At 41.0% G+C, this 12,233-nt stretch overlaps 1 protein-coding gene across 1 annotated transcript in view; it reads left to right on the forward strand.

Moving 5' to 3' along the window:
• The window catches only part of LOC124288089 (centrosomal protein of 63 kDa-like), a 69,283-nt gene that overhangs the window by 23,104 nt on the left and 33,946 nt on the right, over positions 1 to 12,233 (forward strand). The window contains exon 11 of the mRNA XM_046724655.1: positions 11,950 to 12,012. Within this exon, the coding sequence (XP_046580611.1) occupies positions 11,950 to 12,012 (63 nt within the window). The remainder of the gene's footprint in view (positions 1 to 11,949; positions 12,013 to 12,233) is intronic.

Below are 12,233 nucleotides of genomic sequence, written 5' to 3' on the forward strand. Positions count from 1 at the left end.
TTCCTAGAGTTCAGGGTTTAGATGTACTGACAGTATTCCTAGAGTTCAGGGTTTAGATGTACTGACAGTATTCCTAGAGTTCAGGGTTTAGATGTTCTGACAGTATTCCTAGAGTTCAGGGTTTAGATATACGGACAGTATTCCGAGAGTTCAGGGTTTAGATGTACTGACAGTATTCCTAGAGTTCAGGGTTTAGATGTACTGACAGTATTCCTAGAGTTCAGGGTTTAGATGTACTGACAGTATTCCCAGAGTTCAGGGTTTACATGTACTGACAGTATTCCCACAGAGTTCAAGGTTTAGATGTACTGACAGTATTCCTAGAGTTCAGGGTTTAGATGTACTGACAGTATTCCCAGAGTTCAGGGTTTAGATGTACTGACAGTATTCCCACAGAGTTCAGGATTTAGATGTACTGACAGTGTTCCTAGAGTTCAGGGTTTAGATGTACTGACAGTATTCCTAGAGTTCAGGGTTTAGATGTACTTACAGTATTCCGAGAGTTCAGGGTTTAGATGTACTGACAGTATTCCGAGAGTTCAGGATTTAGATGTACTGACAGTATTCCTAGAGTTCAGGGTTTAGATGTACTGACAGTATTCCTAGAGTTCAGGGTTTAGATGTACTGACAGTATTCCCAGAGTTCAGGGTTTAGATGTACTGACAGTATTCCGAGAGTTCAGGGTTTAGATGTACTGACAGTATTCCTAGAGTTCAGGGTTTAGATGTACTGACAGTATTCCTAGAGTTCAGGGTTTAGATGTTCTGACAGTATTCCTAGAGTTCAGGGTTTAGATATACGGACAGTATTCCGAGAGTTCAGGGTTTAGATGTACTGACAGTATTCCTAGAGTTCAGGGTTTAGATGTACTGACAGTATTCCTAGAGTTCAGGGTTTAGATGTACTGACAGTATTCCTAGAGTTCAGGGTTTAGATGTACTGACAGTATTCCTAGAGTTCAGGGTTTAGATGTACTTACAGTATTCCGAGAGTTCAGGGCTTAGATGTACTGACAGTATTCCGAGAGTTCAGGGTTTAGATGTACTGACAGTATTCCTAGAGTTCAGGGTTTAGATGTACTGACAGTATTCCTAGAGTTCAGGGCTTAGATGTACTGACAGTATTCCTAGAGTTCAGGATTTAGATGTACTGACAGTATTCCCAGAGTTCAGGGTTTACATGTACTGACAGTATTCCCAGAGTTCAGGGTTTACATGTACTGACAGTATTCCCACAGAGTTCAAGGTTTAGATGTACTGACAGTATTCCCACAGAGTTCAGGGTTTAGATGTACTGACAGTATTCCTAGAGTTCAGGGTTTAGATGTACTTACAGTATTCCGAGAGTTCAGGGTTTAGATGTACTGACAGTATTCCGAGAGTTCAGGATTTAGATGTACTGACAGTATTCCTAGAGTTCAGGGTTTAGATGTACTGACAGTATTCCTAGAGTTCAGGGTTTAGATGTACTTACAGTATTCCGAGAGTTCAGGGTTTAGATGTACTGACAGTATTCCGAGAGTTCAGGGTTTAGATGTACTGACAGTATTCCTAGAGTTCAGGGTTTAGATGTACAGACAGTATTCCTAGAGTTCAGGGTTTAGATGTTCTGACAGTATTCCTAGAGTTCAGGGTTTAGATGTACTTACAGTATTCGAGGAGTTCAGGGTTCAGATGTACTGACAGTATTCCTAGAGTTCAGGGTTTAGATGTACTGACAGTATTCCTAGAGTTCAGGGTTTAGATGTACTGACAGTATTCCCTAGAGTTCAGGGTTTAGATGTATGACAGTATTCCTAGAGTTCAGGGTTTAGATGAACTGACAGTATTCGAGAGTTCAGGGTTTAGATGTACTGACAGTATTCCTAGAGTTCAGGGTTTAGATGTACTGACAGTATTCCCACAGAGTTCAAGGTTTGGATGTACTGACAGTATTCCCACAGAGTTCAGGGTTTAGATGTACTGACAGTATTCCCAGAGTTCAGGGTTCAGATGTACTGACAGTATTCCCACAGAGTTCAGGATTTAGATGTACTGACAGTATTCCTAGAGTTCAGGGTTTAGATGTACTGACAGTATTCCTAGAGTTCAGGGTTTAGATGTACTTACAGCATTCCGAGAGTTCAGGGTTTAGATGTACTGACAGTATTCCGAGAGTTCAGGATTTAGATGTACTGACAGTATTCCTAGAGTTCAGGGTTTAGATGTACTGACAGTATTCCTAGAGTTCAGGGTTTAGATGTACTGACAGTATTCCTAGAGTTCAGGGTTCAGATATACGGACAGTATTCAGAGTTCAGGGTTTAGATGTACTGACAGTATTCCTAGAGTTCAGGGTTTAGATGTACTGACAGTATTCCTAGAGTTCAGGGTTTAGATGTACTGACAGTATTCCTAGAGTTCAGGGTTTAGATGTACTGACAGTATTCCCAGAGTTCAGGGTTTAGATGTACTGACAGTATTCCCAGAGTTCAGGGGTTTAGATGTACTGACAGTATTCCCAGAGTTCAGGGTTTAGATGTACTGACAGTATTCCCGAGTTCAGGGTTTAGATGTACTGACAGTATTCCTAGAGGTCAGGGTTTAGATGAACTGACAGTATTCGAGAGTTCAGGGTTTAGATGTACTGACAGTATTCCTAGAGTTCAGGGTTTAGATGTACTGACAGTATTCCGAGAGTTCAGGATTTAGATGTACTGACAGTATTCCTAGAGTTCAGGGTTTAGATGTACTGACAGTATTCCCAGAGTTCAGGGTTTAGATGTACTGACAGTATTCCCACAGAGTTCAGGATTTAGATGTACTGACAGTATTCCTAGAGTTCAGGGTTTAGATGTACTGACAGTATTCCTAGAGTTCAGGGTTTAGATGTACTTACAGTATTCGAGAGTTCAGGGTTTAGATGTACTGACAGTATTCGAGAGTTCAGGATTTAGATGTACTGACAGTATTCCTAGAGTTCAGGGTTTAGATGCACTGACAGTATTCCTAGAGTTCAGGGTTTAGATGTACTTACAGTATTCCGAGAGTTCAGGGTTTAGATGTACTGACAGTATTCCGAGAGTTCAGGGTTTAGATGTACTGACAGTATTCCGAGAGTTCAGGGTTTAGATGTACTGACAGTATTCCTAGAGTTCAGGGTTTAGATGTTCTGACAGTATTCCTAGAGTTCAGGGTTTAGATATCACGGACAGTATTCGAGAGTTCAGGGTTTAGATGTACTGACAGTATTCCTAGAGTTCAGGGTTTAGATGTACTGACAGTATTCCTAGAGTTCAGGGTTTAGATGTACTGACAGTATTCCTAGAGTTCAGGGTTTAGATGTACTGACAGTATTCCTAGAGTTCAGGGTTTAGATGTACTTACAGTATTCCGAGAGTTCAGGGCTTAGATGTACTGACAGTATTCCGAGAGTTCAGGGTTTAGATGTACTGACAGTATTCCTAGAGTTCAGGGTTTAGATGTACTGACAGTATTCCTAGAGTTCAGGGCTTAGATGTACTGACAGTATTCCTAGAGTTCAGGATTTAGATGTACTGACAGTATTCCCAGAGTTCAGGGTTTAGATGTACTGACAGTATTCCCAGAGTTCAGGGTTTACATGTACTGACAGTATTCCCACAGAGTTCAAGGTTTAGATGTACTGACAGTATTCCCACAGAGTTCAGGGTTTAGATGTACTGACAGTATTCCTAGAGTTCAGGGTTTAGATGTACTGACAGTATTCCCAGAGTTCAGGGTTCAGATGTACTGACAGTATTCCCACAGAGTTCAGGATTTAGATGTACTGACAGTATTCCTAGAGTTCAGGGTTTAGATGTACTGACAGTATTCCTAGAGTTCAGGGTTTAGATGTACTGACAGTATTCCGAGAGTTCAGGGTTTAGATGTACTGACAGTATTCCGAGAGTTCAGGATTTAGATGTACTGACAGTATTCCTAGAGTTCAGGGTTTAGATGTACTGACAGTATTCCTAGAGTTCAGGGTTTAGATGTACTGACAGTATTCCTAGAGTTCAGGGTTCAGATATAGGGACAGTATTCCGAGAGTTCAGGGTTTAGATGTACTGACAGTATTCCTAGAGTTCAGGGTTTAGATGTACTGACAGTATTCCTAGAGTTCAGGGTTTAGATGTACTGACAGTATTCCTAGAGTTCAGGGTTTAGATGTACTGACAGTATTCCCAGAGTTCATGGTTTAGATGTACTGACAGTATTCCCAGAGTTCAGGGTTTAGATGTACTGACAGTATTCCCAGAGTTCAGGGTTTAGATGTACTGACAGTATTCCGAGAGTTCAGGGTTTAGATGTACTGACAGTATTCCTAGAGTTCAGGGTTTAGATGAACTGACAGTATTCGAGAGTTCAGGGTTTAGATGTACTGACAGTATTCCTAGAGTTCAGGGTTTAGATGTACTGACAGTATTCCGAGAGTTCAGGATTTAGATGTACTGACAGTATTCCTAGAGTTCAGGGTTTAGATGTACTGACAGTATTCCCAGAGTTCAGGGTTTAGATGTACTGACAGTATTCCCACAGAGTTCAGGATTTAGATGTACTGACAGTATTCCTAGAGTTCAGGGTTTAGATGTACTGACAGTATTCCTAGAGTTCAGGGTTTAGATGTACTTACAGTATTCCGAGAGTTCAGGGTTTAGATGTACTGACAGTATTCCGAGAGTTCAGGATTTAGATGTACTGACAGTATTCCTAGAGTTCAGGGTTTAGATGTACTGACAGTATTCCTAGAGTTCAGGGTTTAGATGTACTTACAGTATTCCGAGAGTTCAGGGTTTAGATGTACTGACAGTATTCCGAGAGTTCAAGGTTTAGATGTACTGACAGTATTCCTAGAGTTCAGGGTTTAGATGTACTGACAGTATTCCCAGAGTTCAGGGTTTAGATGTACTGACAGTATTCCCACAGAGTTCAGGATTTAGATGTACTGACAGTGTTCCTAGAGTTCAGGGTTTAGATGTACTGACAGTATTCCTAGAGTTCAGGGTTTAGATGTACTTACAGTATTCCGAGAGTTCAGGGTTTAGATGTACTGACAGTATTCGAGAGTTCAGGATTTAGATGTACTGACAGTATTCCTAGAGTTCAGGGTTTAGATGTACTGACAGTATTCCTAGAGTTCAGGGTTTAGATGTACTTACAGTATTCGAGAGTTCAGGGTTTAGATGTACTGACAGTATTCGAGAGTTCAGGGTTTAGATGTACTGACAGTATTCCTAGAGTTCAGGGTTTAGATGTACTGACAGTATTCCTAGAGTTCAGGGTTTAGATGTTCTGACAGTATTCCTAGAGTTCAGGGTTTAGATATACACGGACAGTATTCGAGAGTTCAGGGTTTAGATGTACTGACAGTATTCCTAGAGTTCAGGGTTTAGATGTACTGACAGTATTCCTAGAGTTCAGGGTTTAGATGTACTGACAGTATTCCTAGAGTTCAGGGTTTAGATGTACTGACAGTATTCCTAGAGTTCAGGGTTTAGATGTACTTACAGTATTCCGAGAGTTCAGGGCTTAGATGTACTGACAGTATTCCGAGAGTTCAGGGTTTAGATGTACTGACAGTATTCCTAGAGTTCAGGGTTTAGATGTACTGACAGTATTCCTAGAGTTCAGGGCTTAGATGTACTGACAGTATTCCTAGAGTTCAGGATTTAGATGTACTGACAGTATTCCCAGAGTTCAGGGTTTACATGTACTGACAGTATTCCCAGAGTTCAGGGTTTACATGTACTGACAGTATTCCCACAGAGTTCAAGGTTTAGATGTACTGACAGTATTCCCACAGAGTTCAGGGTTTAGATGTACTGACAGTATTCCTAGAGTTCAGGGTTTAGATGTACTTACAGTATTCCGAGAGTTCAGGGTTTAGATGTACTGACAGTATTCCGAGAGTTCAGGATTTAGATGTACTGACAGTATTCCTAGAGTTCAGGGTTTAGATGTACTGACAGTATTCCTAGAGTTCAGGGTTTAGATGTACTTACAGTATTCCGAGAGTTCAGGGTTTAGATGTACTGACAGTATTCCGAGAGTTCAGGGTTTAGATGTACTGACAGTATTCCTAGAGTTCAGGGTTTAGATGTACAGACAGTATTCCTAGAGTTCAGGGTTTAGATGTTCTGACAGTATTCCTAGAGTTCAGGGTTTAGATGTACTTACAGTATTCCGAGAGTTCAGGGTTCAGATGTACTGACAGTATTCCTAGAGTTCAGGGTTTAGATGTACTGACAGTATTCCTAGAGTTCAGGGTTTAGATGTACTGACAGTATTCCTAGAGTTCAGGGTTTAGATGTACTGACAGTATTCCTAGAGTTCAGGGTTTAGATGAACTGACAGTATTCCGAGAGTTCAGGGTTTAGATGTACTGACAGTATTCCTAGAGTTCAGGGTTTAGATGTACTGACAGTATTCCCACAGAGTTCAAGGTTTGGATGTACTGACAGTATTCCCACAGAGTTCAGGGTTTAGATGTACTGACAGTATTCCGAGAGTTCAGGGTTCAGATGTACTGACAGTATTCCCACAGAGTTCAGGATTTAGATGTACTGACAGTATTCCTAGAGTTCAGGGTTTAGATGTACTGACAGTATTCCTAGAGTTCAGGGTTTAGATGTACTTACAGCATTCCGAGAGTTCAGGGTTTAGATGTACTGACAGTATTCCGAGAGTTCAGGATTTAGATGTACTGACAGTATTCCTAGAGTTCAGGGTTTAGATGTACTGACAGTATTCCTAGAGTTCAGGGTTTAGATGTACTGACAGTATTCCTAGAGTTCAGGGTTCAGATATACGGACAGTATTCCGAGAGTTCAGGGTTTAGATGTACTGACAGTATTCCTAGAGTTCAGGGTTTAGATGTACTGACAGTATTCCTAGAGTTCAGGGTTTAGATGTACTGACAGTATTCCTAGAGTTCAGGGTTTAGATGTACTGACAGTATTCCCAGAGTTCAGGGTTTAGATGTACTGACAGTATTCCCAGAGTTCAGGGTTTAGATGTACTGACAGTATTCCCAGAGTTCAGGGTTTAGATGTACTGACAGTATTCCCCGAGTTCAGGGTTTAGATGTACTGACAGTATTCCTAGAGGTCAGGGTTTAGATGAACTGACAGTATTCCGAGAGTTCAGGGTTTAGATGTACTGACAGTATTCCTAGAGTTCAGGGTTTAGATGTACTGACAGTATTCCGAGAGTTCAGGATTTAGATGTACTGACAGTATTCCTAGAGTTCAGGGTTTAGATGTACTGACAGTATTCCCAGAGTTCAGGGTTTAGATGTACTGACAGTATTCCCACAGAGTTCAGGATTTAGATGTACTGACAGTATTCCTAGAGTTCAGGGTTTAGATGTACTGACAGTATTCCTAGAGTTCAGGGTTTAGATGTACTTACAGTATTCGAGAGTTCAGGGTTTAGATGTACTGACAGTATTCCGAGAGTTCAGGATTTAGATGTACTGACAGTATTCCTAGAGTTCAGGGTTTAGATGCACTGACAGTATTCCTAGAGTTCAGGGTTTAGATGTACTTACAGTATTCGAGAGTTCAGGGTTTAGATGTACTGACAGTATTCGAGAGTTCAGGGTTTAGATGTACTGACAGTATTCCTAGAGTTCAGGGTTTAGATGTACTGACAGTATTCCTAGAGTTCAGGGTTTAGATGTTCTGACAGTATTCCTAGAGTTCAGGGTTTAGATAATGGACAGTATTCCCAGAGTTCAGGGTTTAGATGTACTGACAGTATTCCTAGAGTTCAGGGTTTAGATGTACTGACAGTATTCCTAGAGTTCAGGGTTTAGATGTACTGACAGTATTCCTAGAGTTCAGGGTTTAGATGTACTGACAGTATTCCTAGAGTTCAGGGTTTAGATGTACTTACAGTATTCCGAGAGTTCAGGGCTTAGATGTACTGACAGTATTCCGAGAGTTCAGGGTTTAGATGTACTGACAGTATTCCTAGAGTTCAGGGTTTAGATGTACTGACAGTATTCCTAGAGTTCAGGGCTTAGATGTACTGACAGTATTCCTAGAGTTCAGGATTTAGATGTACTGACAGTATTCCCAGAGTTCAGGGTTTAGATGTACTGACAGTATTCCCAGAGTTCAGGGTTTACATGTACTGACAGTATTCCCACAGAGTTCAAGGTTTAGATGTACTGACAGTATTCACAGAGTTCAGGGTTTAGATGTACTGACAGTATTCCTAGAGTTCAGGGTTTAGATGTACTGACAGTATTCCCAGAGTTCAGGGTTCAGATGTACTGACAGTATTCCCACAGAGTTCAGGATTTAGATGTACTGACAGTATTCCTAGAGTTCAGGGTTTAGATGTACTGACAGTATTCCTAGAGTTCAGGGTTTAGATGTACTGACAGTATTCGAGAGTTCAGGGTTTAGATGTACTGACAGTATTCCGAGAGTTCAGGATTTAGATGTACTGACAGTATTCCTAGAGTTCAGGGTTTAGATGTACTGACAGTATTCCTAGAGTTCAGGGTTTAGATGTACTGACAGTATTCCTAGAGTTCAGGGTTCAGATATACGGACAGTATTCCGAGAGTTCAGGGTTTAGATGTACTGACAGTATTCCTAGAGTTCAGGGTTTAGATGTACTGACAGTATTCCTAGAGTTCAGGGTTTAGATGTACTGACAGTATTCCTAGAGTTCAGGGTTTAGATGTACTGACAGTATTCCCAGAGTTCATGGTTTAGATGTACTGACAGTATTCCCAGAGTTCAGGGTTTAGATGTACTGACAGTATTCCCAGAGTTCAGGGTTTAGATGTACTGACAGTATTCCCAGAGTTCAGGGTTTAGATGTACTGACAGTATTCCTAGAGTTCAGGGTTTAGATGAACTGACAGTATTCCGAGAGTTCAGGGTTTAGATGTACTGACAGTATTCCTAGAGTTCAGGGTTTAGATGTACTGACAGTATTCCGAGAGTTCAGGATTTAGATGTACTGACAGTATTCCTAGAGTTCAGGGTTTAGATGTACTGACAGTATTCCCAGAGTTCAGGGTTTAGATGTACTGACAGTATTCCCACAGAGTTCAGGATTTAGATGTACTGACAGTATTCCTAGAGTTCAGGGTTTAGATGTACTGACAGTATTCCTAGAGTTCAGGGTTTAGATGTACTTACAGTATTCCGAGAGTTCAGGGTTTAGATGTACTGACAGTATTCCGAGAGTTCAGGATTTAGATGTACTGACAGTATTCCTAGAGTTCAGGGTTTAGATGTACTGACAGTATTCCTAGAGTTCAGGGTTTAGATGTACTTACAGTATTCCGAGAGTTCAGGGTTTAGATGTACTGACAGTATTCCGAGAGTTCAGGGTTTAGATGTACTGACAGTATTCCTAGAGTTCAGGGTTTAGATGTACTGTCAGTATTCCTAGAGTTCAGGGTTTAGATGTTCTGACAGTATTCCTAGAGTTCAGGGTTTAGATATACGGACAGTATTCCGAGAGTTCAGGGTTTAGATGTACTGACAGTATTCCTAGAGTTCAGGGTTTAGATGTACTGACAGTATTCCTAGAGTTCAGGGTTTAGATGTACTGACAGTATTCCGAGAGTTCAGGGTTTAGATGTATTTACAGTATTCCGAGAGTTCAGGGCTTAGATTTACTGACAGTATTCCGAGAGTTCAGGGTTTAGATGTACTGACAGTATTCCTAGAGTTCAGGGTTTAGATGTACTGACAGTATTCCTAGAGTTCAGGGTTTAGATGTACTGACAGTATTCCTAGAGTTCAGGATTTAGATGTACTGACAGTATTCCCAGAGTTCAGGGTTTACATGTACTGACAGTATTCCCAGAGTTCAGGGTTTAGATGTACTGACAGTATTCCCACAGAGTTCAAGGTTTAGATGTACTGACAGTATTCCCACAGAGTTCAGGGTTTAGATGTACTGACAGTATTCCTAGAGTTCAGGGTTTAGATGTACTTACAGTATTCCGAGAGTTCAGGGTTTAGATGTACTGACAGTATTCCGAGAGTTCAGGATTTAGATGTACTGACAGTATTCCTAGAGTTCAGGGTTTAGATGTACTGACAGTATTCCTAGAGTTCAGGGTTTAGATGTACTTACAGTATTCCGAGAGTTCAGGGTTTAGATGTACTGACAGTATTCCGAGAGTTCAGGGTTTAGATGTACTGACAGTATTCCTAGAGTTCAGGGTTTAGATGTACTGACAGTATTCCTAGAGTTCAGGGTTTAGATGTTCTGACAGTATTCCTAGAGTTCAGGGTTTAGATGTACTTACAGTATTCCGAGAGTTCAGGGTTCAGATGTACTGACAGTATTCCTAGAGTTCAGGGTTTAGATGTACTGACAGTATTCCTAGAGTTCAGGGTTTAGATGTACTGACAGTATTCCTAGAGTTCAGGGTTTAGATGTACTGACAGTATTCCTAGAGTTCAGGGTTTAGATGAACTGACAGTATTCCGAGAGTTCAGGGTTTAGATGTACTGACAGTATTCCTAGAGTTCAGGGTTTAGATGTACTGACAGTATTCCCACAGAGTTCAAGGTTTAGATGTACTGACAGTATTCCCACAGAGTTCAGGGTTTAGATGTACTGACAGTATTCCCAGAGTTCAGGGTTCAGATGTACTGACAGTATTCCCACAGAGTTCAGGATTTAGATGTACTGACAGTATTCCTAGAGTTCAGGGTTTAGATGTACTGACAGTATTCCTAGAGTTCAGGGTTTAGATGTACTTACAGTATTCCGAGAGTTCAGGGTTTAGATGTACTGACAGTATTCCGAGAGTTCAGGATTTAGATGTACTGACAGTATTCCTAGAGTTCAGGGTTTAGATGTACTGACAGTATTCCTAGAGTTCAGGGTTTAGATGTACTGACAGTATTCCTAGAGTTCAGGGAGGTTCATAACGGACAGTATTCGAGAGTTCAGGGTTTAGATGTACTGACAGTATTCCTAGAGTTCAGGGTTTAGATGTACTGACAGTATTCCTAGAGTTCAGGGTTTAGATGTACTGACAGTATTCCTAGAGTTCAGGGTTTAGATGTACTGACAGTATTCCCAGAGTTCAGGGTTTAGATGTACTGACAGTATTCCCAGAGTTCAGGGTTTAGATGTACTGACAGTATTCCCAGAGTTCAGGGTTTAGATGTACTGACAGTATTCCCCGAGTTCAGGGTTTAGATGTACTGACAGTATTCCTAGAGTTCAGGGTTTAGATGAACTGACAGTATTCCGAGAGTTCAGGGTTTAGATGTACTGACAGTATTCCTAGAGTTCAGGGTTTAGATGTACTGACAGTATTCCGAGAGTTCAGGATTTAGATGTACTGACAGTATTCCTAGAGTTCAGGGTTTAGATGTACTGACAGTATTCCTAGAGTTCAGGGTTTAGATGTACTGACAGTATTCCTAGAGTTCAGGGTTTAGATATACGGACAGTATTCCCAGAGTTCAGGGTTTAGATGTACTGACAGTATTCCTAGAGTTCAGGGTTTAGATGTACTGACAGTATTCCTAGAGTTCAGGGTTTAGATGTACTTACAGTATTCCTAGAGTTCAGGGTTTAGATGTACTGACAGTATTCCTAGAGTTCAGGGTTTAGATGTACTGACAGTATTCCGAGAGTTCAGGGTTTAGATGTACTGACAGTATTCCGAGAGTTCAGGGTTTAGATGTACTGACAGTATTCCTAGAGTTCAGGGTTTAGATGTACTGACAGTATTCCCAGAGTTCAGGGTTTAGATGTACTGACAGTATTCCTAGAGTTCAGGGTTTAGATGTACTGACAGTATTCCTAGAGTTCAGGGTTTAGATGTACTGACAGTATTCCCAGAGTTCAGGGTTTAGATGTACTGACAGTATTCCTAGAGTTCAGGGTTTAGATGAACTTACAGTATTGGTAGTATTTTTTAGCTTTGTGTAACAAGTACTCTCTTACCAGGACTCTGAGCTGATTCATCTGAAGACAACTGAGCTCCATGCACTGCAGACACAGGTCCAGCAGGTAGGGGACAACCGAACTTACTGTGTGGGTTTCACAGTGACTGAGTGGGTTTCACAGTAAATGAATGGGTTTCACAGTAACTCTGTGGTATTCACAGTAACTGTTTGGGTTTCACAGTAACTGTTTGGGTTTCACAGTGACTGAGTGGGTTTCACAGTAAATGAATGGGTTTCACACTAACTCTGTGGGTTTCACAGTAACTGTTTGAGTTTCACAGTAAC

The sequence above is a fragment of the Haliotis rubra genome, unplaced genomic scaffold (assembly GCF_003918875.1).
Source record: "Haliotis rubra isolate DU_JTF1 unplaced genomic scaffold, ASM391887v1 Scf411, whole genome shotgun sequence".
Taxonomy (NCBI): Eukaryota; Metazoa; Mollusca; class Gastropoda; order Lepetellida; family Haliotidae; genus Haliotis; species Haliotis rubra.